At 41.9% G+C, this 20,510-nt stretch overlaps 2 protein-coding genes across 3 annotated transcripts in view; one reads left to right on the top strand and one right to left on the bottom strand.

The window, feature by feature from the left end:
• Positions 1-532: 532 nt before the first annotated feature.
• On the bottom strand, positions 533-1,759 carry LOC130021668 (proline-rich protein HaeIII subfamily 1-like). Its single transcript, XM_056112422.1, has 2 exons — positions 1,071-1,759; positions 533-1,028 (listed from the first exon to the last, which is right to left on the bottom strand). Exons 1-2 carry the CDS (start codon positions 1,757-1,759, stop codon positions 533-535), a joined length of 1,185 nt encoding a protein of 394 aa, XP_055968397.1.
• RNF180 (ring finger protein 180) overlaps positions 902-20,510 on the top strand; it is a 447,820-nt gene continuing 428,211 nt past the window's right edge. For both annotated transcript variants that reach the window (XR_008792202.1, XM_056112671.1), the window contains exon 1: positions 902-1,006. The gene's annotated coding sequence lies outside the window, so the exon portion shown is untranslated. The remainder of the gene's footprint in view (positions 1,007-20,510) is intronic.

Here is a 20,510-nt window from a genome sequence, read left to right as displayed (position 1 = left end):
TTAGCCCTTTGAGCTTTCTGGACAGCCTTGAAGGACTAGCTTTTTGGGGGGAGGTTGGGTTGGTTTTTGGTGTTTGGTTCACACCCAGCTGTGCCCAGGGCCTACTCTAGATTCTGCATTCAGGAGTCACTGCTGGCGGGCTCTAGGGGTTGCTGGGGATCGAACCCGGGTCGCCAACGTGCAAGGCAAGCACCACCCCCGTTTGTACCTTCTCTCTTGACCCTAAAAGACGGACTCATTATTTAGTCTTCGGATATCGATTTTCATTGCTCCGATCTGGGGCACTGATGAGGCAACTGTCCGCGCTGACCAAGTTCCCCCTCGTTCCCTGAATAACCACCCGTGGGGTTGACCGCAGGCATCATCCCGGCTGGCAACTGTAATTTGCCGAGAGTCACGTGCAGTCAAGCACGCCTCGGCGGTTGGTTCGTCCCGGTCGCGCCCGGGTGCGACGAGGAGCTCCGCAGGGTAAGCGAGCAGGTCCACGAGCAGGAGAAAACAAAACCAAACCAAACCAAAAAAAAACCCAACTTCATCCTCTCCAGGGGTTCTCGGTGCTGGGCGGATTCTCCGGCGCGGAACGAGCAGGGTGGGGGGAGGAGGGTGGGTCCTCGCCCACCCAGCCGGTGGCCTCCTGGAGGCGGGGCGCGCCGAGGCGAGGGGCGAGCAAGTTTCCCACGGCGTGTCGCGGCCCCGCGAGCGCGCGCGGGGTCAGCGCCGGGCACCGCCCACCACACCCGCCCCCCGGAAGCGCCGCCGCGGCGAGGCGGGGGAGCGCGCGGGGCGCCGGCACTCCCGGGCCGAAACTCCAGCCCCGGGCTCGGGGCCGCCGCGCCAACCCGAGCGCTTTCCGCGGGGTTTGGCTCCTGCCGCTTCCCGTCTCCGCGACCCCGCAGCGCCGCCGCCGCCGCCGGAGCCACGGCGCTTCCTCAGAGCCCGCGGCTGGCGGCGGGGCGGGCCGGGAGGGGGCGCGGAGGGAGCCGGCGGCTCCGGGACGCGGACGCAGGTGAGGCGGGCGCGGCGCTGGGCTGGGGAGGGTGGGGAGCCCCGCGGGGCGCGGCGGCGGCGGCGGCGGCGGCGGCGGCGTCTCGGCCCCCGGCTCGGCCTCGGCCCGCTCAGGCCCTGCCGTCCGCGGCGCGGGCCCCGCCGCCCCGGCGCTCCCGCGACGGCCGCTCCGAGCCCGGCCCGCCCCGACCCCGCCCGCCCCCCGCCCCGGCCTCAGCTGACGCGGCGGCGGACGCGACGGCCGGAGCACCTGAGGCTCCTCGCCCGGGGCCTCGGGTGGGCTGACGCGGCCGTGGACACGCGAGACCCGGCGGCGAGGCTCGGGGGCTCGGGGAGGAGCGGGCGGGGGCGGGGGCGGGGGCTGCACGCCCCGGGGCCCGCGGGCGGCGGTGGCGGCGGGTCGCGCCCTCCCAGCTGGTGGCGAGCGCCCGCGCACACCCCCTTCGGGGCCTCTTCCCTGGCGCCGACCCACTCTGTTGTCTGGCCCAGGTCGGTGTCGCTCTTCGGCTGCTCTGGTTGCCCCGTGGTTCCGGAGGGTCCAGACTTCGTGCCAGGCGGAGGTCAGGCGTGAGCGAGGCAGCCCGGGCGGCGGCGGGGACGGGGTCCGGGGGGAGGGGAGCATTGTTAGCGTCTCAATAAGCACTGCCGTGGGCACCGCGCTGCCTTGTGCGTTGGGAGCTAGACTCAGTCTATTTTTATTATTATTATTATTTTTGGGAGCATCAAATAGTCCCAAGTGCACCCAGGAGAGCATTAATTAGTTGACTTCAAAGCAGCCTTGTGTGGGCCGTGGCTATTAAGTCACCCTCATTTTGTAGCCCAGACGGCCGAAGCACCCACAAAAGAAAAGTGATTATACCCAAACGAAGCCGGCAGCCCTCGTGGGAGCGCCGATTAGAACTTGTCTGCTCAGAGTTGTCCCCGGTCCAGTCATGCAACCAAATTGAACGCTTGAAAGAGAACCAGCCTACTGCTCATTAGAATGTTTAAAAATTTGCTCGTTACTTATTTATTTAAGAGTTGAGGCCTGTTAGGCTTCTGGGACAGTTCCTCTAAAAGTGCTACTTAGAAGGACAGAATGATTTCTGTTGTTACAGTAGGAGCAAGTACTTGAAGTAGGGAACAAATTCCTTTGTCTTCCGTCTGTAAGAACTTTAATCTCTTACAGAAATGCGATGCCACAGGGATCTCAAAGATAGCTTAGTGGTTGTCATAGTAGAGACCCTAAGTAGCGAATAAATCTAGTGGGGTTTTTGAGCTACTGGTATCTCTGGGTATTGAGTAGCAAGTTTTCTCTTTTTAAAGAAGTTTTAAAATGAGATTTAATGACTTTAATGTTTTTAATGAATATTAAAAAATTCTGCAAGTATGTGTGTTACATTGTTTGTAGAGCTTCAAGATTTTGCTGGTTTGTCAACTGTTTGCTTTTAATTGATTTTGCTGATCTTTTATGGTCTCATTTCACTCCCTTCTTTTTTCATTTACTTGACTTTTGAAAGTTTTCTTTTACTCAAATTCAAGGAAGAGTATCTTTGAAAAACAAACTTTATTTCTTGGCAAAATGATTTAACTGGATCTTCTGTTTTGGGGACATACCCTGAGGTGCTCAGGACTTGCTTCTGATTCTCTGTTTAGGGATCGCTCATGGCAGTGTTGTGCAACCATATGTGGTGTCTACCTGGGCCTGCTGCCTGCAGTTGAAACTTTTATGAGGATAGATACTTACCTCAGAGTGGGCCTACAGAGTCATGAACTCTCTGCCTCCACCCAACCTGTTGTCATTTATGTATTTTCTTTGTTTTGGGGTTATACCCAGCTGTGCCCAGGACTTTACTTCTGGCTCTCTGCTCCTGGATTACTCTTGGTGGTGCTCATGGGATAACTTGGGGTGCCAACTCTGATCAGCAATGTGCAGGGCAAGCTCCGTACCCAATGTGTTATCTCTCCAGGCCCTACTTTTATTTCTAAAGACAGTGGTCATTCAAATTACTGCTTTAGATGCTGGAAACCAGTTTCAAAAATGCTGCTGCTTTCACAATCATTTTGATTTTTTAAAATTTATAGCCAGTTTACATAAAAACAATTTTCAGTCACTTTTATAGGCAGTTAGGGTTTTTTTAATTTAAGAGTTGTGTTTTTTGGTTTTTTTTTTTTTTTTTTTAGTAGAAGGGTCACACCTGGCTGGTCTCATGTACTACCACCACTCTGTGCTGGGCATTGCCAGTGATTGAATGCAGGCCTCTTGAATGCAAATCACATGCTCAGTCTGTTGAGGTGTCTCTCTAGCCTAATCAAAAAAATTAATTCAGTTTGAGTACCTATTTATTTGCTAAATTTGGCAGAATGATTTCTTCCTGGTTGCAAAAACAGTCTACCTTTAAGATTTTAACATGATCCAAGGATATTTAAAAGATTACCCTGAAGATGAACTTATCAAAATATAAAATTTCTCTCTTCAGAAGAGTCATTAGCAAGTTATTATATATGCAACAGAATTTCCTTATCACACCCATTATCAGATACATTCATTTTCTTCATTTCTGGGTTGTTTGAAAAATTTTGTACCTATTGTACATATTACAAATTATTTAAGTGCCAGACTATAGAAACTGTACTAGCAGTTAAGCAGGTATTCGTTTGGTCCCTAAAATCATCACTAAACAAGAATTTTATCACAAATATACGAAATAGTATTTTGAAGGAATTGTAGTATAAGAAAAGTTTGTGCAGTCTGTAGGTTAAGAAAATGAAAATACTGTGACTGCAAATGTATCCTTTCCATTGCATAATGTGCATAGTGTATAATCAGATGGGGTGCTGTCCTTTTGATATTCAAATGGAAAATCATTCCATTATTATTCAAATCTGTCAGCTGATAATAGATTGCTTTAGAGAAGTCACAAATTTTTAGATACAGAACTATTGAAGTGACAAGTAAATTATCAACAAAAAACTAGCAGTTTTTCCTGAGCGTAGAGCAAAGGTGAGCAAATGTGATTGATATTAATGTTAATGTTCCATTCCTAGTTAATGTTCCATTTCCATTGTACCCCCCACTTGAGTACCTTCCCTTTAATCATCACTCTTCTCTGACCTTCATCATTGATTGCCATCTTTGGACAGAGAAAATTTGGCTCATGAAGGAAGAAGGTGCAGGGAAGAGATTTGGTTGTCCATTTCTTATTAGCATATTCTCAATTTGGAAAAATAGCTCATTGTTAAGGACAGTTTTTCAATTTGGGAAAACTAATCATTTTTAAGGTCTAATCAAAACCAACCTCAGTAAGTTATGAAGGCCCCAATTAAGTTTGGAACATAAAAATAAATGCCTACATCAAAAACACCTATTTTGACACTGGTATAGAACAAACATCTGCTGACCAAAGTTTGGTATCCTTGGTAATTAAATAACTCATTAATTGACAATATGACTTCCTTATTAAAAATTATGGATATGTTTCTGCCTGAGAAATTGAAGATGTTGCTGTATTAAATTTTGTGTGTTGTGGTGGAAGGAGGTTGGACCACACCCTCTGGTGCTCAAGCGATATTCCTGGCTCTGTGCTCAGGAGTGACCCATGGTGGTGCTCTAGGGACTGCAGTGCTGGGGATTGAAACAGGGTTGGTGCATTGCAGGACTAGAGCCTTATCAGCCTGTACTATGGCTCTTATTATAAAATTTGGATAAATTTCTTTGTTGCAAGAAGAAATATTAGAGATTATTTTTTAAATAACATAATTATAAAATGTAATTATAAAACATGACTGAATAGATGCATCAGGCCCATTTTTCTATCTCTGTTTTCACTTGCTTGGCCAGTGGCGTGATATCTCTGAAGATACCATTAGCTTCAGTGTCATGGAAGGTTTTGCCAACTTTGTCTTCAATGTACCTTATGGATTCCGGTCTGATGTTGAGGTCTTTTGATCTTACTTTTGTACATGGTGTTAGGCAGAGATCTGAGCCCATTTTTTTGCATGTTGCTGTCCAGTTTTGCCAGCACAATTTGTTAAAGAAGCTTTCCTTACTCCACTTCACATTTATTGCTCCTTTATTAAAGATTAGATGATCATATGTTTGAGGGGAGATGTCAGTATATTCAACCCTGTTCCATTGGTCTCCAGCTCTGCCTTTGTTCCAGTACCATGCTGTTTTAATTATTACTGCTTTGTAATAGAGTTTGAGGTTAGGGAGGTTGATTCCTCCCATTTTCCTTTTCCCAAGAATTGCTTTAGCTATTCATGGGGGCTTATTGTTCCGTATGAATTTCAGGAGTGTTTGCTTCATTTCTTTGAAGAATGTCATGGGTATCGTTATAGGGATAGCATTAAATTTGTACAATGCTTTGGGAAGAATTGCCATTTTGACTATGTTAATTCTCCCAATCCATGAGCAGGGGATATCTTTCCATTTCCTCGTGTCCTCTTTTATATCCTGAAGTAGTGTTTTGTAGTTTAGAATGCAGTTTAAATCCCAGTTTTCTCTTTCCCTTTGCTGATACAGGAAGGTAATAAGTGCCAATGAAATGAAGTTTTCTTGGGCTATCTAAACCTGCTCTACTGCTCAGTGCAGCAGAGAGACAACCTAGCAGGAAAAGACTTTGGGCTGTATTGGTTGTATCCAAGGAGAAAAGGCCAGGACATTGGGGTTCACAGATCTCTGAGTCTCCAGTGACTGTCTACATCGAATAAAGAAAGTTCACATGGCTGCCTGAGTTCTGTGTCCATACGAAATCCCGTCATCTTTAGCAGACATTTCTTGACAAGTAGGATCCCCGCCCTTTGCACCTTCAGAGCTAAGAAGTTGCCAGGACTTTGGAGATATGCTAGTCTTCAGGACTCTAGAGAGCTCCTTTGCAGAGGGGGATCAGATTCAAGCAGCTATTGTATAGTTGGATACTGCCTTTGGACATTGGACATAGTGGTTGTAGCATGCATAGCCTGGCAAGCAGAGGTCCCGCTCCACTTTGGAAATTCAAGAACATCTATTTCCAGAGTAAGCTACCAACTGCAACAGATATGAGCAACTACGTTCTAGAGGAGGGAATAGAGACCACAGACAATGAATTAAGTCAGAACAGGTATGGTTGTGAACCATGGGTATAGTGATAAATTTCATAGCCCTCATCTAGGGCAGCAAGGTAAGAGTAGCACTATAGAACTGTACTCCTGTTGTTCATCAATTTGCTTGAGTGGGCCCAGTAACATCTCCATTGTGAGACTTGTTACTGTGTTTGGCATATAGAATACGTCATGGATAGCTTGCCAGGCTTTGCCGTATGGGTGAGGTACTCTTGGTAGCTTGCTGGGCTCTTTGAGAGGGGCAGAGGAATCGAACTCAGGTCAGCCAAGTTGGCCGCATGCAAGGCAAACGCCAGTACCACCAACTTAATAAACTATGTCCCAACACATTCTGGGTTCTGTAAAACAAAGATCTCAGATCTAGAGCCACAGTGTCTCCTACTGGGGAAAAAAATGCATAGGTCTCAACCTTCCAAACCATAAAAACAAATTTAAATCCTGAGACACAAGGAAAAAAAAATCCTCAGAAATCAATTATGTTGATACAGAAATATAAAGCCTAATAGGCAATTAACCTGCAATGACTATTATGAAGAAAATCAACTAGATAAAGCAAATATACATGAATACAAGATCAAAAATAGGAAAGGATATAAGGATATACAGGGACAGAAGTTTTTTTTACAAATAGATTGAAGTGCTGAAAAATTTCCAAACAGATACTCTTGGAATAAAAAACACAATGAGTGAATGTAAAACTTCCATGGAAAGGAAAGAAAACTCAATCTCAGAGTGAAGAATAATTAAAACTGAAGACAACATTTTAGTAATCAATCAAATGGAGGAATAGGAAGGAATAAGATTTAGGAGCTAATAAGAAATTCTTTGAGACCTATCAGACTTTATTAAAATAGAAAGCTTGAGTATAATGGGTATCCCAGAAGAAAGATCCCAGAAGAAAGGGGGAGAGAGAGAAAAGAAAGATAAGAGATATTATTCAAATGAATAATAGCTGACAACTTCCAAAACTTAAGAAATAACTTTGCCTAGGAAGTCTTCTCCTTTCAAGTCTAGGAGGTTGGTAGAATACCTGGATTTCTGAATTTACAATCATGTTTTTTCCTCCTACTGTATTTCTTTATATAAATAACACCTATGATATGTGCATAAAGAAGTTGTGCACATATGGAATGGAATATTGCTCAACTGTGAAAAATATGAAAGATGTTGCAGTTTGCTGCAACTTGGATGGAATTGAAAGTGAAAATGATGAAGACCAGATAATCTTACTCATGTAAAGAATAAAGAAATAAAGCAAAGATTAGACAATTCCCAATGGAAACAACTAGAAGATAGTAGAACTGAGGTCTGAGGATGATAATGGGTTGTGGGAAGGGAAAAAGGACCTTGGATTAGTGGTGAGAGGGAGCCTGGTACTCATAGTGGGCATGGTATAGCAGCATCACAATTATAAAAACAATGGTATTGTGGGGAAAATAGCAAAAAATGGCTTTTTGGTTTCTTTTGGAGCCAACCCAGGCTTTTCTCAGGGCTTAGGCCTTATTTTTGGCTCTGCACTTAGGGATCTCTCCTGACACTGAGGGAACTATGTAATGTGCTGGGTTGGCTGTATGCAAGGCAGGCACTGTATTATCTCTGGCCCTGGCAAACACTTAATCACTTAATCCCCGTTATTCATCGATTTATTCGAGCGGGTGCCAGTAACGTCTCCATTCATCCCGGTTGCGTGCTAGCGTAGCCCAATGGTATCTGTTCGTTTTAGGAACATGTAGAGCCTCAAACCGATCATTTAGGGTCTTGACGAAGAAGTCTGACCATCTTATAGGTGGGCGTCCACGTGATCTTTTGATGTCTCGTGGAATCCAATCAGTAATGGCTCTAGTCCAGCGGTTGTCTGTAAACCTCATTACGTGTCCAGCCCATCTGATTTTTGATGTCTTGGCAAATGAGACAGCGTCCCTGATTCTTGAGCGTTGACGAAGATCAGAACTCCGGATTCTATCTCTCATTTGAGTGAATCGTGATATTCCAAGCATAGTTCTTTCGATTCCTCTTTGAGAGACCCGAATAGTGTTCTCATCCTGTTTTCGTAGGGTCCAGGTCTCTGAGGCATATGTTAATGCAGGAAGAATAGTGGAATCAAAGAGATGTGCTCGTAGCTGGAGGTTCTTTGTCCTTTTAGTTATTTCTTCAATGCTGTTGAAGGCATTCCAAGCCGCTCTCTTCCTCCTGCGCAACTCAGGTGCCAGGTCATTCATCATGTTGATTTCTCGACCTAGGTATATATAACTGTTGCATTCGGAGATGGTGGTTCCATTGAGAGCGAATGGAGCGTCAGGAACAAGGCTGTTTCTCATAAACATTGTCTTCGCAAGATTCAGCTGTAGTCCGACCTTTCCACATTCACGGTCAAAGTCGTTCAGCATTTGTGCCGCTTGGTTGATGTTTGGTGTTATTAGAACGATGTCATCAGCAAAGCGGAGGTGGTGTAGTTGCCGACCATCTATCTTCACTCCCATGTTTTCCCATTCCAGCCGTCGCATGATGTTCTCGAGGGTGGCACTGAAGAGTTTTGGTGAAATGGTATCACCCTGCCGAACCCCTCTCTTGATATGGATGATTACTTCTTTGTAGAATGGTGAGATCTTGGTAGTGAATCCGCAATAGAGCTCACGAAGGATCCTGATGTATTGAGTTTGTACGCCCTGATTGGCTAGGGCTTCTATGACCGCTTCCGTCTCAACAGAATCAAAGGCCTTCTTTAAATCAATGAACGTTAGACAGAGTGGCATCTTGAACTCCCAAGATACCTCAATGAGCTTGGTTACTGTGTGGATATGGTCGATGGTACTGAATCCTTTTCGGAATCCAGCTTGTTCACATGGTTGTCCTTCATCTAGTGTTCTGCTAATCCTATTCAGGATGACTCGAGTGAATAGTTTGTAGATGACAGACAATAGGCAGATTGGGCGATAGTTGCCAATGTCGTGGATGTCTCCTTTCTTGTATAGTAGTACAGTCTTGCTGGTTTTCCATTGGGATGGAACCTTGCATTCAGACAGGTAGCGTGTGAAGAGTCGAGCCAATGTATTGATGAGTACTGATGGTAAGTTCTTTAGGTGTTCAGGTCTGATCTTGTCTGGGCCAGGTGCTCTTTGTTTCTTTACCGACGAGATGGCATGTTGGATTTCGGAAGGGAGAACATTGGGAACGACATATCCATCATGTGGTATGTGGTATGTGGGCAAGTGGATGTGGCTATTAAAGAGATCTGAGTAGAAGTCATGAATAATCTTCTCCATTGCCCTTCTGGAAGATGTGATAGATCCATCATGATGTCGGAGGGCAGTCATCTTGGTTTTGTAGTTGGTGAAGGACAGGCGGGCATTACGAATGTTTTTTCCAGCTTCTGCTGCATCTACCAGTACTGCTGCTCTCCTGTTTTTGAGGTCATCCTTGATGGCTTCTCTGCACTGTTTTGCCAGTTCGGACATTTGCTTGTGGTTGCCTGAGGCACGTGCCAAGCCACGTTGGCGAATAAGTTCAAGAGTGTTCGAAGAAAGACTTTTTTTGTGGTTATCTCTCTCTTGGCATTCCTTGCACAATCATGGAGGTGCTGAATCATTCGATCGTATTCCTCATCAATGTTGTCAATGACGGCATCTTCCCATGTTGCCGCAACAGAGCCAAAGAGTTCCCAGTTGGTGGTTGTTCTGGGAGTCCTCTTCTTAAACCTTGCATTCTTTTCTCCTCGTTCTGTGAGGTAGAATTTTGCACGAAGAAGACGGTGGTCTGATCCCGTTTGGAATTTTGGGACAACAGCAACATCGGTTAGGCAAAACCGCCGATTGAATATGATGTGGTCTATTTCATTGTGGAACCGTCCATCGGGAGACTCCCATGTCCAACGTTTAGATTCAGCCTTTTGGAATTGTGAGTTACCATGGAAGGTTTTGGTTGACATGATGAACTCAGACAGTCTGTCACCCTGTTCGTTCCATTCCAGGCCATGGGTTCCGATGTGGAGTTCATCGACTGATCTTCTTGGTCCTATCTTGGCATTAAAATCACCGACAATGATCTTGTAGAAGGTGTGATCTTCTTTATAGAATTTCTCCAGCTCCATGTAGAATTTCTCAGTTTCTCTTTCACCATAACTGGATGTTGGTGCATAGACAACAAAGATATGGCAAACACATTTTAAAAAAATTAAAATTAATGTAAAAAAATCTAACAAGATGTGTGCTCTCATAAAATTTGTTTAACATAGTTATAGAAATACTGAACAGAACAATTACTCAAGAAGATTACAGATTAGACAAAAGGAATAAAATTATTACTATTTACTTGATCACTTGACATCCCATTACTCATCGACTTGCTTGAGTGGGCGCCAGCTACATCTCCATTCGTCCCTGTCATATGCTAGTGTAGCCCAGTGGCGTCTTCTCATTCTAGGAACATGAAGAACCTCAAACTGATCATTCAGGGTCTTGACGAAGAAGTCTGATATCCTCTACCTGCTCCCAGCAGCCTGGCAGACCTCCACTACCTCCACTAGCCAGCCGCCATCATGCTCCAGGACGGTTTCTGGACACTCTGGCCGAGACTCACAAAGGAGTGAAGCCCCACAGAACCAGGGAAGCGGAACTCTGACCTTGAACTCCAGGCTCAACAGACCCGGGAACAGATATCCTCTGCCTGCTCCTAACAGCCCAGTAGACTTCCACTACCTCCACTACCTCCATTTCCCAGCGCCACCATCCTCCAGGATGCTTTGTGGACCATGTGGCCATGCAACACATCCTAAAACACGTAATACAAGTTTACCGCACCATATTTGTTGGTGTTCAAATATGGTTTGAACCATGGGAACACCTGCAAGGATGATTAGAGGCTGCCCTAAAAACCTCTATTCCTCTCAGAGAGTCTGGCAAGCTACCGAAAGTGTCCCGCCCGCATGGAAGAACCTGGAAAACTATCCGTGGTGTATTCGATATGCCAAAACCAGTAAATACAATGGGTCTTATTACTATTTACAGGTGACATAATGTATACAGAACACTTATACAATTTAAAAGTCTAAAAATATAATTCAGTACAAGTATGTAGCAGCATATAAAACAATATAATAGCATCTGTTATAGTTCATATATTCAGATTTGTAAAGGAAAGAATATCTCATTTATAGCAGCATCAAAAAGAATAGTGCATCTGGGAGTATGTGAAGAAAGGAGGCAAAGGAATGGTGCATATAGAATGACAATACATTGTTAAAAATAGAAGAAATGAAGAAATGTGAAAATATTTTTATGTTCACATATTTATATTGATCACTAAGTGCAGCCTCAAAGCAAAGACATAGATACATCCTATTAGAACTTTTCCATTTTCATTTGCCTTGCACGTGGCCAACCCAGGTTCTATTCTTCCGCCCCTCGCAGAGAGCTCAGCAAGCTACTGAGAGTATCTTGCCCGCACAGCAGAGCCTGGCAAGCTACTCGTGGTATATTTGATATGCCAAAAACAGTAACAACAAGTCTCACAATTTGTTGTGAGACGTTACTGGTGCCCGCTCGAGCAAATCGATGAACAACGGGAGGACAGTGCTACAGTGCAGAATTTTTCAAGGAAATAGGACAGAAAATTCCAAAATTTGTAAGGAATGATAAAGACCACAAATAGCCAAACCAACCAATGCTGAATGAAAGAAAATGGAGGTACATTGCTCCCTGACTTTTCAAATTGGACAGCTACTGTGTGTGTGTGTGTGTGTGTGTGTGTGTGTGTGTGCGTGTGTGTGGTGTGAGAGATGAAGAATGTTTTGATTAGTTATATAAGCCTGTTCTCTGTTTATTTTATAAAAGTGACAGCTTATTTTTAGTGCAATTTTAATTACTGATAACTCGAGGACGTTTTTTATGATTCTGTATTTCCTATGAAACACTACCCTACTTTAAGTGTTAGCTGTTATTGTATTGTTAAATACATCTTTCAATGCTTTATTTTTTCATATTCTGTGTATTTCTTATAATACACAGATGAAAAACATAATTGAACAGTCACTGGCAAATTGTTTTTTTCCCATTTCAACCTTGTTATTTTTCAGGATCAGAATTTCTTATTTTTCTCCTTGAGCTGTTTTCATAAATTAGTGGTTTTCAGTGTTGGTATATGTGGTTTAAATACAGATATATATGATTCAACTAGGTTTAGGTTACACTAGAGCATTATTCTTTTAAAAATTAGTCACATAATCCAGATACACAGTGAGAACCACTCATACAGATTACTATTTGACCTAAAGATTTTAAGTTATTTATGTTTGTATGTGTGCGTGTGTATGTATGTATGTGTGCGTATGTATATATGTATACATATATCTTTATGTAAAGTGCTCTTAGTTATTTTTAAATAAAGTGCTCTCTTAATTATTTTTAAATGTTTTGGAGTTTTAACCCTTCAGATTGAGAAATGCTCGGGATATAGAATAAAATATATGTAATATTCATATTGTAGATAAGAAAATAACATGTAAAAATTTTAAAATATTTTAACATACAACATACAGAATAATATGAAACTCATGTTCCACCATTCAGTCATATAAAACATTAACTATTTTCTCAGATTTTTAAAAATAGAGAAAAAGCTTTTATTAAAATTTAAGCTCTTTTAGATTGGTCCTACAGGTTACCATTATTTTAAGCCTATTCTCATATTTAGTCATATTTTTATTTTTGCTACATATACATTCATCAGTAAACAAGATATAACATTGTTTCACAAGCTTTAGCTTTTTAATCTGTTACAGTCATTTGTGAGATGGAGAGATAGCACAGTGTTAGGGCATTTGCCTTGTACACAGCCGACCTGGGTTCGATTCCTCCATCCCTCTTGGAGAGCCCAGCAAGCTACTGAGAATATCCTGCCCGCATGGTAGAACCCAGCAAGCTCCCCATTGTATTTTCAATATGCCAAAAACAGAAACAACAGGTCTCACAATGGAGAGACATTACTGGTGCCTGCTCAAGCAAATTGATGAACAAGTGCAGTGCAGTGCTACAGTCATATGTATAATATTAAATGTATATATTTCTGTGGATTGCTAAGTCTGTTTAATATGTCTTTATTTCTAAATATATAAAACTTTATTAACTTAAATATAACATAGATTGCTATAACATAGATTACTATATAGTATTCCCTTGAATGCATGAACACTTATTTGGTAGGTTTCCAATTGATGAACAGTTGAGTCATTTTCAGTTTCTAAAAATGGATGTTTCTGTATGATAAAATATTTCCTAATACATACAGAAACGTAAGTAGAACTGCAGTTCTATGGAAACACATGTCTGTCTCATTAAATCTTCCCAAGTTGCTTTAATTATACATCACCATTTTGGTTTCAAGATGCCGCTCTAACTTTCACTGATTTAAAGAAGGTCTTTGATTCTGTTGAGACAGAAGCTGTCGTTGAAGCCCTAGCCAATCAGGGCATTCAAACTCAAAACATCAGGATCCTCCATGAGCTGTATTGCGGATTCACTACCAGGATCTCACCATTCTACAAAGAAGTAATCATTGATGTCAGGAGAGGGGTTAGGCAGGGTGATACCATTTCACCAAAACTCTTCAGTGCCACCCTCGAGAACATCATGCGACGACTGGAATGGGAAGGAATGGGAGTGAAGATAGATGGTCGGCAACTACACCACCTCCACTTTGCTGATGACATTGTTTTAATAACACCAAACATCAGCCAAGCAGCACAAATGCTGGCCAACTTTGACCGTGAGTGTGGAAAGGTTGGACTACAGCTGAATCTCCCAAAGACAATGTTTATGAGAAACAGTCTCATTCCTGACGTTCCATTCACTCTCAACGGAACGAATATCTCCGAATGCAACAGCTATGTGTACCTAGGTCGAGAAGTCAACATGACGAATGACCTGGCACCTGAGTTGCGCAGGAGGAAGAGAGCGGCTTGGAATGCCTTAAAGATCGTCGAAGAAATAGCTAAGAGGACGAAGAACCTCCGGCTCCAGGCACATCTCTTTGATTCCACTGTTCTTCCTGTATTAACATATGCCTCAGAGACCTGGGCCCAACACAAACAAGATGAGAACGCTATTCAGGTCTCCCAAAGAAGAATAGAAAGAGCTATGCTTGGAATATCATGTTTCACTCAAATGAGAGAAAGAATCCAGAGTTCTGACATCCATCGACAATCAAGAATCAGGGACGCTGTCTCATTTGCTAAGGTGTCGAAAATCAGATGGGCTGGTCACATAATGAGATTTAAAGATGACCGCTGGACTAGAGCTGTTACTGACTGGATTCCACGGGATGTCAAAAGTCCGTGTGGCCACCCACCTTCCAGATGGTCAGACTTCTTCGTGAAGATCATGAACGATCGGTTTGAGGCCCTTCATGTTCCCGGAGCGAACAGATGCCATTGGGCTACACTAGCACGCGATGGACAATTGGAGACGTTACTGGTGCCCGCTCGAGCAAATCGACGACTAATGGGAAGTTAAGTGATTAAGTGAAGTGATTAAGAGTCTGGCAAACTCCCTGTGGCGTACCCAATATGCCAAATACCAGTAACAATGATGGGTCTCATTCTCCTAGCCCTGAAAGAGCCGTGAATATGGCACTTTAAAATCTCAGGGCTAGGACGAAGGAACGTTACTGGTGCCTGCTTGAGGCAATCGATGAACAGCAGGATGATCGTGATTGTGATCGTCAGATTTTACAGATTTTTCCAGTGTAACAGGTGTGAAATGATTTCTTATTTTAATTTTCCTGATTTCTGGTGATATTGGACATTTTTCATATTAGTGTTAGTCCATAGATACTTCTTTTATAAAATTGCATTTTTGCATTAAATTCTAAGCTTTCTTTTGCTTATTTTATTTTTGCTTTTTGGCTCACACCCAGCAATGCTCAGGGGTTACTCCTGGCTCTGCACTCAGGAATTACTCCTGGCAGTGCTTGGGGGACCATATGGGATGCTGGGAATCGAACCCGGGTCAGCTGTGTGCAAGGCAAGCACCCTACCTGCTGTGCTATCACTCCAGCCCCATTAAGCTTTCTTTTAGTTACTTGTGCTTTTTTAAAGAAAAATCGTAGAATTGTATAGACTTTAAAATTATATGAATATTTTGATTTTAATCTGTGCTCTGTAATTTGGGACCATTTTTGACCTGCATTAATGACAACGATGGTTTTCTAATGTCCAAAACTTCTAATCTTTAATAATTCTTTAAGGTGATAAGGGGATAGAGGAAGAAATAAACATACTCCATAGTTTAATACTGAAATATACATGAAATGATTATCTGACACTGTAAAATAATTTCTCAGTTCAAAATTGGGATCTAAATACCATTTCTCATTTTTCATTAACTTCCTATGAAGATACGGAATAAACTCATTACTAAACTAAAAATCAGAAAACACTAAAAAATACTCGAAGATTGCCTTGAATCATGTGATTCTCCAAATCTGACTTGTAGCACTACATTTTCCCTGAAGACTGCCATAGTGTAGCCCTGGCGGCCCTGGAGACTCTCCAGCTGTGGTTTCCCCAACAGTTGGGTTTTTTGTTTTGTTTTGTTTTGTTTTTAATTTAAAGGGTGAGAGATGCCCTTAATTAAGCAGTAGTTATTGTTTGATGAGAATTTCTTTTCATTCCCTTCTGCATTGATTTACTTGTCCTCTTGCCTCAGGATTCATGTGTACTACCTAAAAATAAAGGCTTAGAGGCTTTTTTCCCCACCCCACCGCGCCCCCATCCCCACTTTCATCAGTTCCCTCCTCTACCAACCAGGAAACTAGGAAGATATCCTTCTGTATCCCTTGGACACTGTTCTGTTAAGTGGGAGCTACTGAATTTTCATTCATTTTCTGCACCCACCCTCCTTCCCAGAAAATTCTAGGATGCCACTAGCAAAATATAGTGGGTTTGTGATGGGTTAAAGAGAATTTGGAGACTTGAGACACAATATACACAGCAGTAATTGCAGTTATTATTTCTTTTCACAGGTTATGTCACTTTATCTCCCAGGATACCTAAAAAAGGATAGTAAAGGTGTTGTTCGGAACAGAACAGAGAACAGAGAACCAGGTGGTGAAGGCCTGTTGGAGAAAGGGAAATCAGAATGCGTGCTTTGTATAGCAGCAGATACTGTCTTAGATCTCAGCAGGTGGGATGATCTCAGCAGAAAAAGTGGGCAGGGGAGTTTCCTCACCTTGAGTGTTCTTTTTTTTTTTTTTTTACCTTGAGTGTTTCTACACTAATTCTGGGTAGATCTCTTCATGATTGAAATTGTATGTTAAAATAATAATAACAATAATAATAATAATAAAGAACCCTAAAATGAAACCTCTAGAATACTGCAGGACAAAGGAAGATTTATTAAGAGGAATTTTAATATTAATTTGAAAGTTGTATCAATCATAATTGTATCAATCATAATCACAATCGGAGAGCCCGGCAAGCTACCGAGAGTATTCGATATGCCAGACACAGTAACAACAAAGTCTCCAATGGAGACGTTACTGGGCCCGCTCGAGCAAATCGACGATCAACGGGAGGGCCTTTACCTTACCTTTTATCAATCATAATATATACATATATACATACACATAAATATATCTCAGATTATTCTTCAGGGATGCTGCAAATAGCGAACATCTAACCCTTCCATTGTTCTTTTCAGGTTATTTAAAGATTGTTTATAAGTTCTGCGAGGGGAAAATATAACTGATGTTCCTGAAATAATGTGACTGACTGAGATTTAAACTTTCAAGAAATTTCACAAATTGAATAAACCTAATTTTCATTAGAGTATTTTACAACTGATGTTAAAAAGTTATGAAACTTTGAATTTTGTTTTACTAAGAGTCACAACTGAGTAGTGCATCAAGTCTAGATAGAAACATTTAAAGAATGCAGTCTAAGTGTTCATCACATCTAAGAACTTCAAGTGGAAAATTGGAAGAAACTGATGGAACAGTGGAACTTGCTTTAATAAGCATTAATGAATTTGGGGGAGATTCATGGAAGATTGTATAGAACAGTTGTCTGCCAGTGTGATACTTATGGTTTATATGGTTTATGGTTTATGTTTATGGTTTATATTATCCTGTAAGATCAAGAGGACTGAGTAGATGTAGCTTTGAAAGTGTATTACTGTATGCAGGAGAGTTGAGTTTAATCCATCAGTTTCTGTCACTGAAAACAAACAACAAAAGGCAAAACAAGGTAGCTGGAGTGATAGCACAGCGGGTAGGGTGTTTGTCTTGCACACGGCCAATCCGGTTTCTATTACCAGCATCCCATATAGTCCCCCAAGCACTGCCAGGAGTAATTCGTGAGTGCAGAGCCAGGAGTAACCCCTGTGAATCGCCAGGTGTGACCCAAAAAGCAAAACAACAAAACAAAACAAATAAAAGAATAAATGATAGTAAACTCAGTCTTGTGCCTACTATACTTTGAAGAAAAGGGGCAAAGTACCAAAGACAAGCAAATGCTAATGCAAAAAGGCTGTCAGACAAGGTATGAGGAGACTGCAGAATTTTTCTGTTCTTTTAATTTAATTGGAACTGGTTTTATTTTTGTAATGACTATGGGAAGTTCTTCAGATGCTGCCCCAAAAGTGATCAAGACCAGGTGTGGATCTGAATCCTGGAATTCTGCTTTTAGCTCTTGCCTTCTGCTTTTCTTACTACAGTCAACATAAGATGCCAGTATATAAGGGACAATACTCAGTGAGAATCCTTTCACCATTCCAACATCAAACGCTATAGAAACTTCAGTCTACCTTATTCTTCTTGTCCTTAGAAATTTTTTACTCCAGAAAATGAGAACTTTTGCCACAAAAGGTGGGAGTAGTTTGGGAACATTGTTAACTTTTTCTGGGCCTCAGTTTCCTCATCTACAAAGTAGAGTTAATAATCATTACCTCATAGGAGTGTCTTGATGATTAAAGGAGTTAATGCTACTTAATAAGTACTTTACTCAAAAATAGTAGCTAGTATTTAAAATAATATCAGACTTTTGACTTAATGGCTTCTACGTAGACATTTGAGTTGGAAAATATGGAAAACATGCCATGTTCTGAACTATTGCTACTTCAAAAAGGTATTAATCTCTGGTGGGTAGCTTTACATAGAGAATAAATAACTTGAATACATTTTGCAACATACGTCCATCAAGCCACATATATAACATGAAACAAAGAACATTGTTTACAGTGGAGTCACTAAAAAGTCTACCTGAAATATCTTTATAAGGCTAGTGAAACTGGCTTCATTTGGTGGTGATTCAGCATAGATCCTGGTGATGCCAATTAACTATTCCCTGAGTATAGGAGAGCAAGGAAGAAATTTTTTGCATATGCTTGCTTGCTTGTTTGCTCATTTATTTGATAAGTGCTTAACACTGTGCTAGCTATACAGTAAATTAAACTCAAGCAGTTTGCAACTCAGCAAAGAAGACACATAAAACAAGTAATTAAAATGTCCCTAGGGACTACTAAAAGGTCCTTGGGGGAAAGTAAGGTTAAAGAAGACCCTCCCCCGCCCCCCAGTTCCCACTCCCTTGATTTGCAAAAAGAACTTTAAACTGAAATTTGCTATTCATGAGAGTCTAGAAGCTGTTAGGTAGGATTCCTGTATCTTAGTTTTATGGATTCGTGTTTCTTAGTTTTATGGAACAGCTAGAAAAATGTAGACATTAAGTCTTGTGAAGATTTGTTCAAACTTACAAGTGAACCCAGGGCTTTTTTTCATGGGGAATCTTTTAATTGCTGTTTTTATTTCCTTGTGATTGTTGTACTTTTTCCCCCACTTCCTCCTGTTTCAGTTTTGGGAGGTTGTATTATTATCAAGAGATCAGTGTGTCAGAGCCAGTACAGTGGGTAGGGTGCTTGTCTTGCACACAGCCACACAGCGTTCAATCCCTGGCATCCCATATGGTCCCCCAAACAGGAGTGATTCCTGAGCACAGAGCCAGGAACATTGCCTGGTGTGACCCAAACACACAGACACACAGGCACACACACACAGAGACACACACAGACAGACACACGAGAAAAAAAGATTGATCAGTAAGTAATGTCAGTGGTTGTCTCATCTTCTTTAGCATGGATTCTATTTTGTCTGAAAAAAGTATGAGCATCCTTTGGTTTTTTTTTTTTATCTACCATTAACTTATAGGAGTGTTTTCCATCTTTTCACTTGAGTTTATGTTTTTCACAAAATTTGTGTTTCCTGTCAGAAGTAGAAGGTTGGGTTTTGCTTCTTGATTAATCCAATCCCCAACCCACCCCCCTTCGTAGCCCCACATTTTATCTTCTACTCAGTTCATTGATGTTTAGGAAAATGTGATGTGACGGAATTCGTGGAAAGACTTTGTCCCATATATTTATGAGAATTTAAGGTTTGTTTTGCTCTTTGACATTTATTTTGCATAGGAGGTCACTTAGTACTCCTTGAAGTGCTGGTTTGTGTACAACAAATGAAGATCAGTTGTTCAAGAATGTTTTTATTCTTCTCTCCAGTCTGATAATAGCCTTGCAGGGTATAGACCTCTTGGTTGAAGGTTCCTTTCATTCAGTTCTTTCGTTTCTAAAATTTATTTTCTATTCTTACTGATGGACCGAAGCGATAGCATAGCAGGTAGGATGTTTGCCATGCACGCGGCCAACCTGGGTTCTATTCCTCTGCTCCTCTCGAGAGCCTGCGTGGCAATGCCAGGAAAGCTACTCATGACATATTCCATATGCCAAAAACAGTAACAACAAGTCTTACAATGCAGACGTTACTGGTGCCCGCTTGAGAAAATCGATGGACAACGGGAGGACAGTGCTACAGTTCTTACTGATGATATCCTGTGCCTTGTGTTCACAGTCACTAATTTAGTTTTCTGCTTCTGTTTTTCTGCTGAGACTTGTGCTGTTTTAAGTTCTTGTATCTGTTTCAATGAATTCTTTCATTTCCCCCCATTATTTTTCTATAAATTTATTGAAGTTCTCTTTCAGTTATTTTTTTATTTTTTATTTTAGTGAACATTAAGAGGTTGCTGTTCCATAGACAACCTTGGGGCAGCTTCAAAAGTTCTAATTTACTTCAGTAATCACTTGTATTTTTGTTTGCATTTGTTGAAACAGCTGAATTCTTTAATTTTTCTTTTTGTTTCTTTTTGGGGAGTCATACCCCACAGCTCTAAGTGCTTACTCCTGGCTCTGCACTTAGGAATCACAATTGGAGGGATGTGGGGCACCATACTTAGTGCCAGGAATTGAATCCAGGTTGGCTGTGCCCTGCCCACCGTATAATCTCTCTGGCTCCTCATTTTTCGTTTAGTTTTCATGAGTATAAGGCTGGAGTTCTTAAATCCATCTTGTAAGAGATACAGATAGTCCGGTTGAGTCAAGCAGTCAGAACTG

This window comes from Sorex fumeus, unplaced genomic scaffold, assembly GCF_029834395.1.
Source record: "Sorex fumeus unplaced genomic scaffold, SorFum_2.1 ptg000018l, whole genome shotgun sequence".
Classification (NCBI taxonomy): Eukaryota; Metazoa; Chordata; class Mammalia; order Eulipotyphla; family Soricidae; genus Sorex; species Sorex fumeus.
This window is presented reverse-complemented; position numbering and strand designations above follow the sequence as displayed.